At 45.4% G+C, this 20,544-nt stretch overlaps 1 protein-coding gene across 3 annotated transcripts in view; it reads right to left on the minus strand.

Moving 5' to 3' along the window:
• The window catches only part of CRHR2 (corticotropin releasing hormone receptor 2), a 250,887-nt gene that overhangs the window by 82,659 nt on the left and 147,684 nt on the right, over positions 1-20,544 (minus strand). For all 3 annotated transcript variants that reach the window (XM_074946387.1, XM_074946385.1, XM_074946386.1), the window contains one exon: positions 18,359-18,465. In XM_074946387.1, the coding sequence (XP_074802488.1) occupies positions 18,359-18,465 (107 nt within the window). The remainder of the gene's footprint in view (positions 1-18,358; positions 18,466-20,544) is intronic.

Consider the following 20,544-nt stretch of genomic DNA (forward strand, 5'->3'; position numbering starts at 1 on the left):
AGTTCTGTTCCCAGATACATGCAACAGGTGCTCTCATTTACAGCAATTGCATCTGAATGTGGTTGTTATTTATAGTACAAAGAAAAGGAGGACTTGTGGCACCTTAGAGACTAACAAATGTATTTGAGCATAAGCTTTTGTGAGCTACAGCTCACTTCATCGGATGCATCATGAAAGCTTATGCTCAAATACATTTGTTAGTCTCTAAGGTGCCACAAGTCCTCCTTTTCTTTTTGCGAATACAGACTAACACGGCTGCTACTCTGAAATGTGTCCTTTATAGTACAGTAGCACTTAGAGGGCCCAACTGAGAGAAGGGCCCCAGTATGCTAGCTGCCATATAGAGACACAATGAGAGAAAACCTCTTCCCCGCTGCCAAAGGGAGTATTATCATCACCATTTTATAGATGGGGAACTAAAGCTCAGAGATTAAATGACCTGCCCCCAAAAGTCTGTGGCATAGCCACGAATTGAACCCAGATTTCCTGAGGCCTAGCCTCATCACCCAGGGTGCTCCTGCACAGACCTGTACATGGAGGACAGCATCTGCTGCCTGGCACAAGGGGTTAAAGACAATTAAATTAATTTTTAAAAAAGAAACAAGGAGATCCAAGGGGACAAATTGGGTTAAGCCAGCAACAGATGGTAGATCACAAAACCCTGTGCGTGAATGACATGAAAAAAAAATCAAAGCGCCATGGCAAGCTACGTCCCTTTCTGTGTCAATAGGAAGCACAGCAAGTTGGGTAGACAATTGGCCGTTGTGCAGGATTTAGGTCAGCTTGCAGATACGTAGGAAATCAGGATAGCGGCACAGAGGAAATACCTTCTCAGGATGAGAGTGGACGTGTCAGAGGGAGGACTAGGAAGAAACAGGAGATCAGGGGCTTGTAGCTGAAATGCCATCTCAGCCACAGCTGCAGAATTGTTAGCACGCTGCTATGATTTGCTGATGCATAATTAACCCCCTGGGTCTAACATAAGGATTAAGAGGAAAGCTGCCACCATTATGTCAGAGTGGAATCTCTTGTTCTAATTGCTAATGCAGCTGCTGTGCTCTCCACTCCGTTTACCACCCTTGATACGTATCCACAGGCCAGTGGCTGGAACAGAAACTGTACAACCCTGTCAGTATGGAAACTAGATACCATTAACTTGGGTTTGAATAGAGACTGGGAGTGGCTGGGTCATTACACGTATTGAATCTATTTCCCTATGTTAGGCATCCTCACACCTTCTTGTCAACTCTCTAAATGAGCCATCTTGATTATCACTACAAACGTTTTTTTCTCCTGCTGATAATAGCTCATCTTAATTAATTAGCCTCTTACAGTTTGTATGGCAACTTCCACCTTCTCTGTATGTATATATATATATCTTCTTACTATATGTTCCATTCTATGCATCCGATGAAGTGAGCTGTAGCCCACGAAAGCTTATGCTCTAATAAATTTGCTAGTCTCTAAGGTGCCACGAGTACGCCTGTTCTTTTGGCGGATACAGACTAACACGGCTGCCACTCTGAAACCTTTAAAATTACAGAAGACTGGCGTGCGACTATGTCTCTCCTTTCCCTGCACCAGGGACAATCCAGTGATCTAGGTTACTCATTTCTTCTGCCTAATTCCACCCTTATATCCATGTCCTTTACTGCTCCTTCTCAGTCAAGGATAATTAAGTCAAGGTTTAGATGCACTCTCCTCCCTTCACACTTCCCTGCTGCACAGTCCTAAGAACAGTAGGAATCAGAAAGGAGGTGATCCACAGACTTCAGGAATTTAGGCAGCATCACAGCAGAGACTATTTGAGGAGGACTACTGAGGAGCTGGGGGAAAAGTCTATCGTAATAATAGACCATGTGCAGGGATCAGACCAGATGATCCGAGGCCAGGTCCTTCTCGCCTCAGAAATCGATGAATTCAAGCTCTCCGATACAAGTGACATTGCAGAACCACTTCATACCAGTCCACCAGGCTCAGCGGAAAGGTGGGGTGGGCAGGGGCACCCTAAGAAGCTGTTCCCATGGTACACACCCTCCGCCCTGTGGAGACACTCCTACTGCAGCTGCTGGCCCCAGCACCTTGCCTGCTGAGTCTGTATCACCCTCAGCCCCCGCTTTCCCTCCCAGCCTGCCCAGGTGCAGCATCACTCTCCATCCCTGAGAGGGGACCCGGGCTGCAGGAAGTGGTGCGAGGCTGCACAGGCCCCAGGGGGAGAGCCCTGACGCAGGAGCCAGTCCCACGGCAGCGGCAAGGAGCAACAGCGCTGGCTGCCCCACTGCCCAGTGCGCCCATTGTGGTTTGGCCCCACGGCCCCTTTGTTGTGATGGAGAGGCGGAGGGAGGCATGTACGGTCAGTGAATGGCATTGTGACCTGGTGCACAGAAGCCACGGGGCCAATCCTGAGCAACGCAGCTCTGAGACCTCCTTTAACCAGATCGCACCACTCACTCAACTTTGGCCCTGCTATTCCCCCTGGTCATGACAGAAGGCTGGCCTGGCCAACCTGAGCAGGAGCAGGGTGGCCAGCGTGGCTGCTCCTCACAGCTGCCAACGGTACGCACGGCACTCTAAGAGCGTAGAGCGGCACACACCAGTAGGGCTGGGAACAGAACCCAGGACCAGAACCCTGTGTTAAAGGAGGAACTCTGCTAGCTGGTGGCAGTAGTTGTCTCATTCCGTATGAGCAACAGCCACCTGAGGGACAAAGTTACATGCACTCAGACTGAGTTCCTCATGCCTCACAGTGGTTCCCCAACCTCGCAGCATAATCTAGCCATCATTTTGTGCTCACAATCTGTGCTCACGGTGGGGTAGAGAGTGACTCGGACTGCATGCCCATGCAGGGGAATAAGAACCCCTCTTACAATGCTACACAAGCCACCCAGACCGTAGCTCTCCCTGGCACGACTTGTCTGCTTACTCCCCCTGCTTCCAGGAGAAGTTTGGTGGGGAGGAACATAGCCTTGGCTCCCTTTTCCCCGCCCAACTCCGAGTTAAAGAGATCAGCAGTAAGTCACTAACGGGGAAGCAGGGGAGGAATTGCAACTCAGAGATGCAGCTCTAGTTACTCTGCCTGCTGGGGCTACTTCTGGCGTGGTGTAGTTTATGCACCCACCATTGCTCGCATATGTGCCTGAAGAGACAATCCAACCCTGGGCTACCCCAATGAAACACACATATTTGGCAGGGCACTCAGCAATCTCAGCTGAGCAGGGTAAAGTAGCACATATATGGACAATGCAGGGCCCTCAATCGGTTACTGCAAACAAGTCGGAGAGATGGCAGTTCCAGGCAATGTTATGCTGAGAAGAAATCTCAAGGCAAGGAAGGAAAAAGTTCCCTAACACTAGTCACCACTTGTGCCTGGCTAGCAGGAAGCAACAGCTCCCTCACAGCCCTGGAAAAGGAGGTTTAACACAGGGTATGTTTAACACAGGTTGCTGTGCACCAGCTAACCTGCCCAAGCTAACTTGTACCCAGCTAGAGGAGGTAACAAGAGCAGCGATGATAGAGCAGAGTGGGTAACACAAGCCCAGCATGGAGCCTGGCCCACTAGCCTGCGCCAAAGCCCAGCCCTGCATTGAAGCAATGAGAGGCAAAAAGGCATCTTTTAAAAAATGGAAGTTAAATCCTAGTGAGGAAAATAGAAAGGAGCATAAACTCTGGCAAATGCAGTGTAAAAATACAATTAGGAAGGCCAAAAAAGAATCTGAAGAACAGCTAGCCAAAGACTCAAAAAGTAAGTACACCAGAAGCAGGAAGCCTGCTAAACAACCAGTGGGGCCACTGGACGATCGAGATGCTAAAGGAGCACTCAAGGATGATAAGGCCATTGTGGAGAAACTAAATGAATTCTTTGCATTGGTCTTCACAGCTGAGGATGTGAGGGAGATTCCCAAACCTGAGCCATTCTTTTTAGGTGACAAATCTGAGGAATTGTCCCAGATTGAGGTGTCATTAGAGGAGGTTTTGGAACAAATTGATAAACTAAACAGTAATAAATCACCAGGACCAGATAATATGCCCCCAATAGTTCTGAAGGAACTCAAATGTGAAACTGCAGGATTACTAACTGTCATCTGTAACCTATCATTTAAATCAGCTTCTGTACCAAATGACTGGAGGATCGCTAATGTGACGCCAATTTTTAAAAAGGGCTCCAGAGGTGACCCCAGCAATTACAGGCTGTAGCCTGACTTCAGTACTGGGCAAACTGGTTGAAACTATAGTAAAGAAGAAAATTGTCAGACACAAAGATGAACATAATTTGTTGGGGAATAGTCAACATGGTTTTTGTAAAGGGAAATCATGCCTCATCAATCTACTAGAATTCTTTGAGGGGGTCAATAAGCATGTGGACAAGGAGGATCCTGTGGATATAGTGTATTTCGATTTTCAGAAAGCCTTTGACAAGGTCCCTCACCAAAGGCTATTAAGCAAAGTAAGCAGTCATAGGATAAGGAGGAAGGTCCACTCATGGATTGGTAACTGGTTAAAAGATAGGAAACAAAGGGTAGGAATAAATGGTCAGTTTTCAGAATGGAGAGAGGTAAATAGTGGTGTCCCCCAGGGGTCTGTACTGGGCCCAGTACTATTCAATATATTCAGAAATGATCAGGAAAAATGCGTAAACAGTAAGGTGGCAAAGTTTGCAGATGATACAAAACTAATGAAGATAGTTAAGTCCCAGACAGACTGTAAAGAGCTACAAAAGGATTTCTCAATACTGGGTGACTGGGCAACAAAATGGCAGATGAAATTCAATGCTGATAAATGCAAAGTAATGCATATTGAAAAGCATAATCCCAACTGTACATATAAAATGATGGGGTCTAAATTAGCTGTTACCACTCAAGAAAGAGATCTTGGAGTCATTGTGGATAGTTCCTGAAAACATCCATTCAATGTGCAGCATTAGTCAAAAAAGCAAACAGAATGTTGGGAATCATTAAGAAAAGAAAAGGAGGACTTGTGGCACCTTAGAAACTAACAAATTTATTTGAGCATAAGCTTTCGTGAGCTACAGCTCACTTCATCAGATGCATTCAGTGGAAAATACAGTGGGGAGATTTATATACACAGAGAACATGAAACAATGGGTGTTACCATACACACTGTAACCAGAGCGATCACTTAAGGTGAGCTATTACCAGCAGGAGAGCGGGGCGGGGGGGAGGGAAAGGGGGAGAACTTTTTGTTGCTCTCCTGCTGGTAATAGCTCACCTTAAGTGATCACTCTGGTTACAGTGTGTATAGTAACACTCATTGTTTCATGTTCTCTGTGTATATAAATCTCCCCACTGTATTTTCCACTGAATGCATCCAACGAAGTGACCTGTAGCTCACGAAAACTTATGCTCAAATAAATTTGTTAGTCTCTAAGGTGCCACAAGTCCTCCTTTTCTTTTTGCAAATACAGACTAACACGGCTGCTACTCTGAAACCGGTCATTAAGAAAAGGATAGATAATAAGACAGAAAATATCATATTGCCTCTAGATAAATCCATGGTACACCCACATCTTGAATACTGTGTGCAGATGTGGTCACCCCATCTCAAAAAACATATATTGACATTGAAAAGGTTCAGAAAAGGGCAACAAAAATTATTAGGAGTATGGAGCATCTGCCATATGAGGAGAGATTAATAAGACTGGGACTTTTCAGCTTGGAAAAAAGACGACTAAGGGGGGATATGATAGAGGTCTATAAAATCATGACTGGTGTGGAGAAAGTAAGTAAGGAAGTGTTATTTACTCCTTCTCATAACAGAAGAACCAGGGGTCACCAAAGGAAATTAATAGGCAGCAGGTTTAAAACAGAATGCACAGTCAGAATTTTTTCACAGAACGCACAGTCAGAACTCTTTGCCAGAGGATGTTGTGAAGGCCAAGACTATAACAGGGTTAAAAAAAGAACTAGATAAGTTCTTGGAGGATAGGCCCATCAATGGCTATTAGCCAGGATGGGCAGGGATGGTGTCCCAAGCCTCTGTTTGTCAGAAGCTGGGAATGGGCGACAGGGGATGGATCACTTGATGATGACCTGTTCTGTTCATTCCCTCTGGGGCACCTGGCACTAGCCACTGTCGGAAGACAGGATACTGGGCTAGATGGACCTTTGGTCTGACCCAGTATGGCCGTTGTTATGTTCTTATGCTATTGTTACCCACACTGCTGGACTCAAGGTTGCCCGGGTAAGCCAGCCCGTGCTCAGCTTTGGCTGCGTACCCATACCCATAAAGACAAAGCGATTGAGGTAAAGGCAGGCATGTGTTTCATGTTAGCCCCAGTAATATATTATTTGCCTCTTTGCTGAAATACTAATTACTTTTTTTATTTCACTAGAAAGAATCCTGCCCATTTTTTATGCTCCCACCCGGATTCCTTCTTTTCTACCTATGTTATATTTACAATGTCCTGCACTGCGCTGAGTGCCTTAACAAGGATTTTCGGTGCCCACAAAACTGCTAATAAATGCAAGCATAATGTACTCAAAATTCTTCCAGTCCATCTTCAAGATGGGTAGATGGCAGAGTATCATGCTGGCTGATGCAAAAGCCACAATCAGGCATTTAAGACATCTAACTGACCTAAATTTTATGAGGAAAAGTGAAGCCAGGGTTGGCAAACCCACTATTACTTGGCATACCCTCTGGGTTGGGAGCAAAATGACTATACTATTTCTGTACAGGCCTTTCCTGCAGCTGTTGAAATCAATGGGAAAGCTCCCATTAAGTTCAATGGCTCAGAATCAGACCCCTAAAAAGGATTTACATAATAATGTTTGTATCACACACGTATTATTTTAATTCATTCCCGGTTCCCCCCATCATTGTATCCATACATTTGTGGTTTTAATACGGAGCCTGTGAAGCCCTTGTTTTCAAATGAGCCTGATTCAGTGAGGACACACATAATTAAAATTAGCAATCATACTAATGTGCTGGTGATGTAGAAAGCTAGTTGAATTAATAGAATCATCTGCATGGAATTAATTGAAAACAATGACTTTACTGAAGGCGCCTGGTGGCCTCCTATTAATTCATGTACTGTTCCATTAATAATGATGACCAATTAAAGCATCTGTTGAAAAGTCTGCCATGAAAAATTTGGCAGGAGAAACCAAACAGAGCTCTGCTGGACTTTCGCGTTTGCTGAATGTTACAAGCTGCTAGTGGAAGTCTTCAGCAATATTTAATAAGCCACTTCACAGATGGAACTCTGGCCTCTTTTGCTTTTTCTAAGCTAATGGGCAAACCATAAATGGCTCAGATTGAGAAGGCTGCCTTCAAATCCATCCCTTTCTCAGGCTCAATACCTGTTTTGGTCCACTACTTTCTTTAGCCTGTGTCCACATCCTTGAGTACACTGGGGTTTCCCCAGGGTATATATATTCTGATCTGTCTGTGTATTCTGGTACCCCTAACAGCTTGAAGATGGGGAAAGCATCTGGGTGGTTTGAAAGGAAAATGGCCATGTCGGTGACAGTTGCCTAGAAGAACAGAAATATTCCCAAATGTAAGGCTGGGGAGCCATGTGGGAAGCACTGCAGATGCTCATTCTGGATACTTTATTGCAGGAGAATAATGGGCCAGTTACTGAGGTTAGAGCTTAATGTGCAGGAGGAAGGGAGAGGGAGCCAGTCCAGTCAAGGGTTAATATGTAAATAGACTAATACTAAACAAGGCTTGGGTTCAGCTGCAACACGCACACAGGCCAGGGCTCAACATACTTCATATTTACAGTATTTTAAACCACTCCCAGCGAACAGGACCTGAGCTCTGCTGCCCTTTCTGAAGCTCATTTCTTCTGCATTCTAGCTGATTCTTAATTGCCACATGCAGAGTTTGTGCGCTGTTTTGCAATTCACATGTTAAGACTCGGACACTATTACTCCCAGTTTTCAAATGTCCGTGTAAACAATGCAACACGAAGAACAACTGTAGCACTAGATGACTGTGAAGGTTCATTATTAGCAATAGTGCAGAGCACTGCAGGGCTGGGTGGCACCGTACATAGGAGCACTGCCCTGAGCAAGAGGTGACACGTGGAACTGGCCTGCCCCGGGGGCAGCTACAGTTTCTTCCCTGCCTTCTCCTTGCCCTGGAGGGTAAGGGGGGGGGCAGTGTGTGTCTACAGGGGCAGGGGCTGAGATGTTTGGTTTTGTGCTATTAGAAAGTTGGTAACCCTACCACCAGGACCAGCCACACTAGCCACTGCTCAGATGGTCCCTGGGGGCAGCTGTCGGGGGCCACCGAGCAGTGGCTGCCATGGCCGCTGCCAGGACTGCTGCTCTTGAGGTCCCTGGACCAGCTGCCTGTGGCCACTCCGGCAGCTGCCGGTGCAGCTGGCTGAGGGCCGCGCAAGTGGTTGGCTGTGGGGCCGCTCCAGCAGCACCCGGTGTGCCTGTCCTCAGGACCGCCTGAGTAGCTAGCCCTGGGGCCAGCTACTTGGGTGGCCCTGGGGTCAGCCACACTGGCCACTGCAGAAGTCCCGGAGGCCATGGAAGGTCACGGAATCTGTGACCTCCGTGACAGACACACAGCCTTAATTATGTGATTAAGTACTTTAATTCTACTTTAGTTTTGTTTGGTTATTTAATCATGAGTTTAAGTCTTTCAAGGTTGTTACCTTTATTGAAGATTTTTCTTTCCTGGATATTTGTGAAAAAAAGAATTAGCGTTTTGGATTTTGGCAAATGCGGGAAACAAAACAAGAAAATTAACTTACAAAATAGTGGGTATGTTCAGTAAAGCTACAGTATAAAATGCACACGAAGAAAGGAAGGGAAGAAAAATGGAATTTTAAAAGGGAAGAATCTAGGGATTTGATAAAAATACTGGCTCCAGTCCTCTATGCATGACAGGAAATGCCTTCACGTGCACTTGTTCCATGGTATAGAGTTCTCACAAAGCTGGCTTAGTTCATGGTCTGATCCACTGATCACTTTCTGGTTTTCCTGATTCCCAATGTCTCAGATTGTGGCTGTGTAACTATCATGCTTATGCTTATCCAGATTCACCCCCTCGCTCTTGATTTTAATTTTCTGGGCCTGAAGGCTGGGAGGCAATCTCTGGCAGGAGGAGGAGTGGAGGAAAGAAAGGAACAGGAGCAGCTGGCTGGAGGAAAGAAGGCACAGAACTGGAACCCTGAAGCATGTGCGGAGGAATGGGTCGGGAGCTAAGAAGCCAGGCAAGGAAACCCAGAAGAGCGGAGCGCTCTCCGTGACAGCCAATAGGGCCATGTATGCAATAGGAAGAAGCTATGTGCCAACAGCCAGGAGGACAGTGAAGGATGGTGAATAATGAGGAATGCAGCAGTACAGACCATTGGGGATGGCGATACATTGAGGGTTTCTGCTCTCTGGAAATGAAAGGGTTAAATTGCCTTTCAATCTTCCCCATAGTTTAGGCATATCATACACAGTCCAACAGAGGAGTACGGCTCCAGTAGCAATTCCCAAACAGATGGATTTTTACAATGGGAAATGCTAAGAAAACACGTTCACAGTCGCCGCATGAGCGATCAGCCTGGGAACACAGTCACCAACTCAGCACAGCACTTCAGCGTGCGTGTAAGTGGTTTGCTGAATAGAGAAGGACTCAAGCAGCTGCTTATGTTCAGTGCTGAACCAGGGCCATGATCTATTCAAAGCAAACCAACATTACTGAAATGGCCTAAGTAACTCTATTGAGCAGAATCTATGGCACTACAAAATCCTGACACCTCCTCCAAAGTCTCAATTTTTGCAATCACGAAGTGTGTAAGGAGTTTTAACCTTTAAGGGTCATATAGGCAGCATTAATGGGTGTACTCCAAAAGACTTATCTAATACCTTACACTGTTGCCGTACCCTGTAGTCACCAGTCCAGGTAGAAGCCATTACCATGTATTTTTAGAAAGCATGATTTATAAAGCTGGACTAGACAAGCTATAAAGCTGGAAATTCAGTATACTAACACTGAGGCTGATTTTGTCCCATGGCTGACTTAATGTGCTGCATCTGAGTGCATGACATGGCACTGCTTCATTATCCTTTCCTCGTTCTGTGCAGAAATGGATCAGAGAAAGTTAATTTAATACTGAAGCAGTGATTGCACAGATGATGTTTTTTTGCTCTCAGTAAGTACATCACTAATTATATGATAACATCTCATGTTTTTATATAGACACACACACGTCCCAGAAAATTCTTGCATGTGTCATCATCTGTCTTATGATTTCTACTAAAAATATGGCACAATTTTAAAGGGCTGCAGAAGAAATTTGTACAAGGTAATTCTTCACACTGATACCCCAGTGACTCAAATACACCCTGCAAAATAAAATTGAAACACTAACACAAATAAATCAGGCAAATAAAACAAGCAACAAATACCGTAAGTAGATTTTTTTTTTTTAACCCCATAAAGGGAGAAGTGCCAGAGATGCTGTAGAGTCCAACAGGGACTTTGCAATTGCTCTTAATTTTACTTGGAAGGCATCAAGATACTATGATGATGGGTGGCAGGTCAAAACCCTAAAATTAGATTAGATAAAATAGAAAACTGTGTGCACACATACACTGAACATCTACATTTACACAGATGTCAATGAGAGTTGCAAGTGCTCAACATTTCTGGGGAAAAAATCAGGACTTTTCTACTTAAGTGTCTGATTTTAGGGATCCAGGTTTGAAAATATTCATTCTGGTTACTCTTTTCATAAATACCTTATGTCATTGGCTCGCAACCTTCCCAGACTACTGCACCCCTTTCAGGAGTCTGATTTGTCTCAAATACCCCAAGTTTCACCTCACTTAAAAACTACTTGCTTAGACAAAAATACAAAAGTGTCACAGCACACAACTACTGAAAAATGGCTGACTTTCTCATTTTTACCATATAATTCTAAAATCAATCTATTGGAATATAAATATTGTATTCACATTTCAGTATATAGAGTGGCATAAACAAGTCATTGTCTGTATGAAATTTTAGTTTGTACTGACTTCACGAGTGCTTTTTATGTAGCCTGTTGTAAAACGAGGCAAATGTCTAGATGAGTTGATGTACCCTCTGGAAGACCTCTGCATACCCCCAGGGGTATGTGTACCCCGGTAGAGAACCACTGCCTTATGTTAGTGTCTTTTGTAAAGTAAATGATGCTCACAGGTGCTGATTTACCCTTCCCACTATCCTGGTAAAAACTGAAATTTCGACTTTGTCGACAATAGGGAAATATTTCAGAAACTTTCCCAGCATTTCCAAGACTAGTTTACCTCCATGGTTATTAGCAACAGAGGGAGGACTGGTGTAGATGGGCTGCTGGCATTTTAGGAAAGGAGTAATCTAATCTTGCACAAAGCAGACCTATTCAATATGGTGCTTAAAAGGCTGGCACCCCTGGCTACGCTAGGGCTCCCAGTGTTGCTAATACCCGTAGAGCTGAACCAGCGTTAGCAATAACAGGGAAGTTTTTAAAAAAAGCTGCTTGTTTTAGATTTGGCTTATAAGAGCTTGTAGTCCATTAACACAGCCCTGCATATATACGCTATTCATGATTTGTATTACTGTAGGACCTACATACCCCAAGTCTCACTGGAACCCCACTGTGCTAAGTGCTGTACATAGTAAGAGGCAATTCCCGCTCCGAGAAACGTACAGTCTAGACAGACAAAGGATGGGAGAGGAAAGAGAAAGACAGTGAGTTGCCCAAGGTCGCAGAGTAGGTATGTGGCAGAGCAAGTACTAGCACTCAGGTTTCCCAGATCAGTGCCCTGGCCACTAGACCACTCTGCAGCTTATGTACTATAGGAACTTCAGCTCTTTTGTTCCCTACCGAAAAAGGCTGTAACAATGCCTCTCTAGTATCTACTTAGGTAGTGTTTCTTTGCAGAGATCTTTCCTTCAGTCTTGCAGCAGGAGGGGAACCTTTAACATAAATGCATAATGGACAGTGCAGAATTCTGCATTCTCAAACCTACACTCTGAGTGCTCAGCTTCAGCCTGTCCCCAAGCATCTTTTTAACACATCTTGGCACTGCCAGCTTTTGCAATACAGTCTCAAATATGCCACTTGTTTAAGTTACCATTTAAGAGTATTTTTCATTTTTCATGCCCTGCTGTGATAACTGGCAGACAGAAGTGGATTAAATGAGGTTAGCGAGAGAACGGAATAATGCACACACCTGCTACATTGCATTCATCACAGGGAATTGCTCTTTTCCCTTGCAAGCATGAGTACAGAAAGGTATACTCAGATGCGTAAATGTCTGAGCCTATACTGCTATGATCACATCAAATGCGGTGAACTTTTAAGTCTCAGTCGGTATTAATTGTGCAAGGTCTCTGTGCAATCTGGTAAATTCCCCAGGGTTCAGCATTTGCTACTGCAATGTCCTAGTACTCCATGTTATTAAGCCATCTCTGCAGGGATGCGCTACCTCTCCCTTGACTGGTTTCTGTATGCCACTTAATCATCCTCTTTCATCCTTACCAGCGATACTGCATCAGCTGGCACAGTTTTCTCAGCAGCCTACGGGATCAAGAGACAGTCAAAGGTACTTGGGGGAATGGAGATTTGGACCCTTCTTCTTCCAAAAACACAGGCTCCTACCACAGGAGCTAAAGGAATCTTGGTTAGTCCCCTCATGGGGTTTCAGAGCCCAGACTGCTGAGCGCATGTCTACCCGAGCCCGAATGTCTACATTGCAATTTTTATTTCCACAGCCCGAGCCCACTGACCAGGCCAGCCGCAGAAACGCCATGGGTCTTTTATTTTAGAGCAGACATACCCACAGACACTTAGAGCTGGCTGAAAAACAGTAAACATTTTCATGAAAAACAGTTGAAAAATATTTTGAAAAAAAAAAAAGGGAAAAATTTGGAAGTTAGAAAAAATGAGACCAGCTCTACAAATACTTAAAGCATCTTATTTCAACCCCTGGACAGCCACACTTACACCAACCTTGTAAACTTCTGTTTGCCCCAGGTCAGTAACTTTGTCAGGCAAGCAAAACCTCCTCCCTCCCCCCGCAGTCACCACCACAGCATGAAGGGTGGTCTCAAGAAGATTTTTGTGCCTGGGCTGATAAATCCTCATGATAATATTGCAAGGCTGCACTTATATAGCAATGAGCGCATTAAGATTTTCCTCATTTTCATGTAAAACCTGTCGCTTGACTCATTCAAACACAAGCTCATGTTTTCCCTTTTCCACCTAGAGTTCTTAAAATTCACAGATTTTTTACCATCCACACTTGGCACAGCAAAGATGCAGGCTTTCCCCAGAGCAAAAGTTATAACAACATTCGTTCCTGGCCATCGGGTCTCAGTGATCATGGGGTTGGTGAGTGCTAATAATGGTCATTGACAGCTGTCTAGCTGCAAGCTTTCACAGCATCCTTGTATTACAGGAAGGAAAGCATTTTACAGCGGAGTTAAATGATTGCCAAACCCCTTAGGGGGCCCGTCACATGTCAGGTGTACTACCACTTGAAAGCAAGCACCGTAGGTGCTAGCCCTGCTGGGTCCCAAAAACCACTCAGACACATTGCGAAGGGAAAGGGTCATTTACCAGGGCTGGTAGGAAAGGGAAGGGTGCAAATACCCTGGCACAGAGGCATAAACAGTTACAGCTCCAGGTGAGCAATAGCAGCTCTGGTTTGGGCCCCGATGGCAGTCCAGTGGAGATGGGACTCTTCAGGCCGAGTGCCTGGGGTGCCCGCAACAGTCCAGTCTCCAGTCAAACAAATAGGAGCTTGCGGGTTTCTAAGCCAGGCCCAGTTAGTCTCTCTCATTGGGGCCCCTCCCCACTGGCTCCTTGCACAGCCACTGCTGCTCCCCCGCAAGTCCCACACAGACTTGCACCCAGTCACAGCCTGGTCCACATGCAGCTCTGCATATGGTTCCTGAGGATTCTGCTTCAAATTCAGCTTCTCTCCAGCTCCTGGCTACCCGGGAAGCTGCTGCTCTCATAGGGTTGCCAACTTTCTAATCGCACAAAACTGAACACCCCTGCCCCGCCCTTCCCCGAGGCCCCACCACTTTTCCGAGGTCCTGCCCCTCGCTCCATCCCCCCTCCCTCACTCACTCACTCTCCCCCACCCTCACTCACTCACTTTCACCGGGCTGGGGCAGTGGGTTGGAGAGCGGGGGGGGGAGGGGGATGGGCTCTGGGCTGGGGGTGCAGGCTCTGGGTGGGGCCAGAAATGAGGGGTTCAGGGTGCAGGAGAGGGCTCCAGGCTGGGGCTTGGAGTATGGGGAGGTGAGGGCTCTGGCTGGGGATGTGGGTTCTGGGGTGGGGCTGGGGATGAGAGGTTTGGGGTGCAGGAAGGGGCTCAAGGCAGGGGCAGTGAGCTGAGGTATGAGGGAGGATGTTTGGGTGCAGGAGGGGACTCCAGGCTGGGGCAGGGGGTTGAGGTGTGGGAGGGGGTGTTGGGTCCCGGCAGCGCTTACCGTGGCTCCCAGGAAGCAGACACCAGGTTCCTGTGGTCCCTAGGCACATGGGCGGCCAGGGAGGCGCTGCGCGCTGCCCTTGCACCCGCAGGCGCTGCCCCCATAGCTCCCATTGGTCGTGGTTCCCTAGGGATGGCATGCGCCTAGGAACTGCAGGAACCTGGCGGCCACTTTCGGGAGCCACACGGAGCCAGGTCAGGCAGTTTAGCCCCGGGCCCACACTGCGCTGCTAACCGGACTTTTAACGGTTCCAGTCAAAAAACAGATGCTTGGCAACCCTATGCTCTCAGAGCCTGGCCACTTCCCAGTTCAGGATCTTTCCCCTCACCTCGCCAGGAGGAAGGGGATGTGCAGCGGGGAAAGGGGCTGACGGCAACTGTCGTCACCTGCTTAGCAGAACCATCACACCACGGTTCAGGGTACTATTAACCACATTTTAATGAGTGGAAATTAGGAGATTTTCCCTTCTGATCAACAGCAAAGGGATACATACCAACTCATTATATTTCTTTTTGCATGAATGCTGTCTTCTAAAAGGATTCCTCTAGTGGAAAAACCCAGCTTTAATGGCTTCTGCACTTAGTTATGTGTGGGTAGGATCTGTGTCTGCAGAGGGATGACTTAGGCCTTTAATATCCGTGCCTAGAATATGCAGCCTTTGCGTTAACGTGGTAGCAAGGCACCATGCAACCGGCAATGAGTCATACTCCAAAGCACACTGCAGAAGACGAGCAGCATGGAACAAATGCACCTGGCCCCTGCAGAGAGAGCCTGCTGCTTCTTTTAAATGGCTATTATTCCTCGTGAACAGATGTCAGACTGGCAGCACCAGGGAAGGAGGTCCGCTGCTCTGCCCATAAAACAGCACAGGTTTACCCGGCGCTGCCTCAGCCTGGACCTTGAGGGACCACCTTAAGGAATGAGACGGTAGTTTAACCTCTTTGCCAGTTAGAGCATTGGCATCTCTGATAGGGACATCTGGTTCACTGGGTACTCACTTGACAATCCCCAGCCCTATTTCACACAGGCCATTAAAGAGTCATCAGGTAGTAATGACTTGTGAGTCCACTACTAGCTTTGGGACTGATGCTCCCTTCTACCTGCCCGGCCAGAGCAAAGGAAGAGCTGACAGACTTGGGGTGAGAAGATGGAGCAGCAGCTCCACAGCGTACTCCCCATCCATGGGAGCCTTCCTTCCATGGCAACTGTGGCTTGGGAGCCGGCATGCCAGAGTAAGGAGGGTCACAGAGCTAAGGACATGGCTTGGGAGGGGTAAGGGGAGAAGAGAAAGACAGCTAGAAATGATTAGGTCTGGTTCTGGCTGATGGTGCTACTGCTGTTTATAGCATGTAGGCCTGCTTATTTTATGAAAGAATATTCTGAGTTCCCTTATTTTTCCTACCTAATCAGTGCCCTCATACACCTAGAATAAATAAATAAATAACCCCCAGAAAAAAGCCATTGCTGTTTTGCTTGTAGAATAAATTTTTAGGGAAAATGTGTGAGATAATTTTGGGGTAAAAAAAAAAAAAGAAGAAGAACTGCTGCACAACAGGAACCTGGATCATGGACAATGGACCAAATCCTCAGCGGCTCTGAGGGCAGCACCACTGAGATCAATGGAGCTTAATGCTGATTTACACCAGCCAAGAATCATAGAATATCAGGATTGGAAGGGACCTCAGGAGGTCATCTAGTCCAACCCCCTGCTCAAAGCAGGACCAATCCCCAATTTTTGCCCCGATCCCTAAATGGCCCGCTCAAGGATTGAACTCACAACCCTGGGTTTAGCAGGCCAATGCTCAAACCACTAAGCTATCCCTCCCCCCCAAGGATCTGGCGCAATGTTCATAGGGACTTTTGATACTAAAATAACCCAGATATGTGCTGTATGGTACATTGGATGATCATTTTAAGACACTTTAGTATTAGGTAATATATTAATTCATGGCATCTATAAAGGAAGCAGATACTACAGTGATGAACATGGTATAAGAGACTATCGAGAACAGAACCCACTAAAATACTGCCGTCATTTTTAATTCAAAACCCTGAAGTTGATTGCTGGGCTTAAGGCTTGCACTCAAGGTTTACAAGGCAAAAAACTAATTTAGAAGAGAGCAACTAGGTTACTTCTATATTAGAAGCTAGGCAAATTATACATTTATAAATAATTATCTAACTGAGGCTTCCTTATTTACTTAGGCATTTATAAAAGATTTAGATTCAGAAAGGGAATGTAGTTAAATGAATTATTTGCATCTTTTATTAGCTATAAATTAAGCAAGGTGCCCAGACATTATGGTGATTAGTGATATCGAAACAGTAAAGAAAGAGTCTGGAAGGTTGAAATGTCAGATTCCCTTCTTGGAGAGCTCTCAGATATATTGGACGTTAATGTTTTTTCTTCCACTACTCAAGTATGGATGTTCCATGAAAGAATTTTGGGGGTGGGGGGTGGGAGGGAAGGGCAGGGGAAGATGATGGGTCAGATGTTGATATATTTGTTGCTCTCTGTAGGGTGGCCCAAGAGCAGGGCCTTGAGTAGGCTCCTCAGTATGATAGGCCAAATTCTGCAGCAATGTTAACTCACGCCATCTTCATCCCTTCATGTCCATCACGTAATCCCTACAAAAACCATACACAACTATGGCTCCCAGTTGAAAACAGTCAATGACGTAAAATTAACCAGTGGTAATTTTCAACTGTTTCTCCCCCAGCACGTGTCCCCCAGAAGTCCCATATCCTCTCCCCGGGCCTTGCTCTCATGGTAGTAACTTCTCCTGCTCCCAGCTCCCAGAGCAGAGCTCGTATCTGGTTTCAGTGACTCACCTCCCCTTAGTCTGGGGCCCTGGCTGCCCAGTGATGATGGTGGTATAAGAACCTACACAGAAGAGAAATCCAAAGGTCCTTATTCAGTTTATGCACAGTCCCTATTTAGGTGAACTCCTAAGGATTTCAATGGGAGAAGGATAATTTCTGAGCACTGTAAAAGGTGAAGGAAGTTGATAGTTGTCATGGTGGGCTTGATCCACTGAAGTCAATGGAAAGACTCCACTGAGTTAACTGGCTCACGCCCAGTTCGCACATGCAGCTCCTGACCGCATGCAGATGATTATGCGCACATCCATTCAGAAAGCTGGATAGGCTGGTGGAGGGACTTAGTAGAAATGAACACGGATGGTGCTAGCAAGGGTTTTCGTCAAAGGACAACACATGTGACCAAAACAGAGATTTAGTCCAGTCCCAGGATCCTGAGTGGGAGGCTCCCTTCCTTTTCACGGGCAGGCTCCTGCATCTCTCTCTCAAGCGCCAATGTATAGTGCTTCCTCTGAGAGCCAGTACAAGAGCCAGGGGAGCTGCAATTAGGATCAACGTTTATTCTTTGCAGGCTGGTCACTGGGGTTGACAATCCCAAACACTTAGCGAGTTTTCATCCCGTCTAACGGGGGTGATGGAACAAGTAAAACCTGATCCAAAACCCACTGGAGTCAAAGGAAAGACTCCCACTGACCCCAGTGGACTTTAGATCAGGCCCTTACTCATCGGCTAGCATGTAACACGCCTCATTTCCATGCATTTGCATAGCAATTTGCAAGCTGACCCACTCAAATACCAGCTCACGTATCCTTCCCTTATCAAGTGTTCTTTGCATTCACAGGTTCTCTGCTGTAGCATTAAATCATTCAGTTTTACTTCTGAATATAAATAGGGGTCTTAGCCCTCAGAGCAGTAGCACATCACTGATGTATTATATGTTCACTAATCAGTGGAAACTGCATACACAGTGAGAAGAATTAGATCTATAGAGTTTTTCAACACCATACACAATCTGGGGGAGGTTATCAGAGAGACTGAGTAATATGAGATCATCACACACCCAAGAAAATTAACCAAATATGAATAGATTACTCACCTCAAGCACAAGAAAAGCATAAAGGCAACAATAAGCGCTCCTATAGATATACAGTGCCCCAGGTAGTTTATGATGAGAGCAATCTTGTAATGGAGTGCATACTTCCTCTGGAGGTAAAGAGATAACAGGATTAAATCAGCATGAGTCTCTGAGCACTGACATTAAGGAACAGTTAATCAGTTTAGGAAACTATAATTACTTTTCTTGATTTTAAGATGATGTTATTATAATAACCCAAGGGCTACAGTTTATGGATTAGCCAAGCATATTGTCCAGACATAAAATGCAGTTCTTGTAACCACAACGTATGTTTCAGTTTGGAATTTTTTCCATATAGATCTGGCCAAACAGAACTTTTCTGTGGAATTTCAACAGGATTCAGTATTACCTGGCTTATACTGCTTAAATCTTCACACCTTAAAGCCAGCCAGGGTGTCAAAGGCATGGGAAACTCTGGAAAGACAAACTTCTCACAATTCCGACAGGAAACGAGATGGCAAAATTAATTTTCTTTGTTAGATGTCCAGATATTATTTGTTCAGTAGCCAGTGTTAAGGTCAGGCTGGTTTCCCTAATATTAATTCTAATGGTTAAAGTTGTCTCATAAAAATAAATAATAATAAATAATATTCTGTGTCACTGAAGCACTTTGCAAACTAAGGGCCTGATCCTTCAAGCTTGTATTTGAATTCATAAAGATTTGAAAGAGCTGGAATCTGGTGATCTGAGCACAGGACTGGGAGCCCCCAAATTCTACACCCAGTTTTGACAGAGACTTGCTCTGAGGCAAACTTTAATGTACATTTCTCTCTGTCACAGGTATTGTAAGAATAAATCAGCTAGGACCTGATCCTGCAGACACGGGTCTAGTTTTAAGCACATTAATACGCCCATTGAAATCAAGGGGATTAGTTTTGTGTTTAACTAATTAATTCTGACAACAAATACATAAAAGATTGTCAGTCTGTGAGCTGCAGTCAGAAAAAAGCAGCCCATCCCCCATGCTAGCAGGTATTAGGAATGCAGTATTAAAATGAACAGTAGCACTGGTAGAAAACCAGCAAGGATTTTCCACTGAAAAATCTTCAAGTAAAGAGAAACATTTTCCTTTTGTTCCAATTTTTCATTGAGTTTGTAAGTTTTTTGCTTAAATGCCATTTGAGTGCTAAGCACTTTCTGGAAATAATATAATATTTCCTCCTGCCCAGAAGAGCTTACATTGTAAATTAGATATTACTCATCTCATTTGCGTCATGCCTATTATTTTAACTTTGCACATATTACAGTTACAGTTTTGAAGACAAACTTTATAAATATGCAAAAAGAAAAGGAGTACCAGTGGCACCTTAGAGACTAACAAATTTATTTGAGCATAAGCTTTCGTGAGCTACAGCTCACTTCATCGGATATATGAACTCCCTTTTCAAACACTGGCACTGGAGAGGAAAAAGGACCACCATTGCTGTCGGTGATTTTTTCCCCAAGGCAAACTCAGAACCCGTAGAGAGAAGCATGGTATTAGTGTCTGTACAACACCGGGCTGCTATGGTGGTAAAGCCACCCACGGTCCGCCTATGCTAGAGTTCACATCATGTTAGGGTGACCAGATGTCCCGATTTTATCGGGACAGTCTTGATATTTGGGGCTTTTTCTTACATAAGCTCCTATTACCCCCACTCCGTCCCGATTTTTCACATTTGCTGTCTGGTCACCCTACATCATGTGTAGAAACGGGAGCAACAGAACCAGTGCTGCAGAATGCTGACACATTTTTTCCTACAGACAACATAACCCACCCAGCAGCCAATGAAAGCTCTGCTAATGTATCACATTTGTAAACTCTATGTTGCAGCCCCAACCCCGCCCTTCCCCATGTCTTGGTCACATAGAGGATAACAATCTACTGCTGCTGCCAGACAGATTATGTCTTCAGTTCAAGTAGCTGATGTCAGTTTTGCACTTCTGAAGTTACCAGGATAAAATCCTGCTGCTAGCTCATGAGGCAGCTCCTAACACTAACAAGTGGATAAAGAGTCACGTTAGATACAGAGCAACATGGCCCGGTCATATCAGCCATGTCGACCAGATAGGAACAGCTCATGCTACACACACTAGAATGGGACCGACTGGGTGATATGACAGAGTGACAATCGTTACCGATAACGTGGTCATGCTGCACATATAGC

Source organism: Natator depressus, chromosome 2 (assembly GCF_965152275.1).
Source record: "Natator depressus isolate rNatDep1 chromosome 2, rNatDep2.hap1, whole genome shotgun sequence".
NCBI classification, from domain to species: domain Eukaryota; kingdom Metazoa; phylum Chordata; order Testudines; family Cheloniidae; genus Natator; species Natator depressus.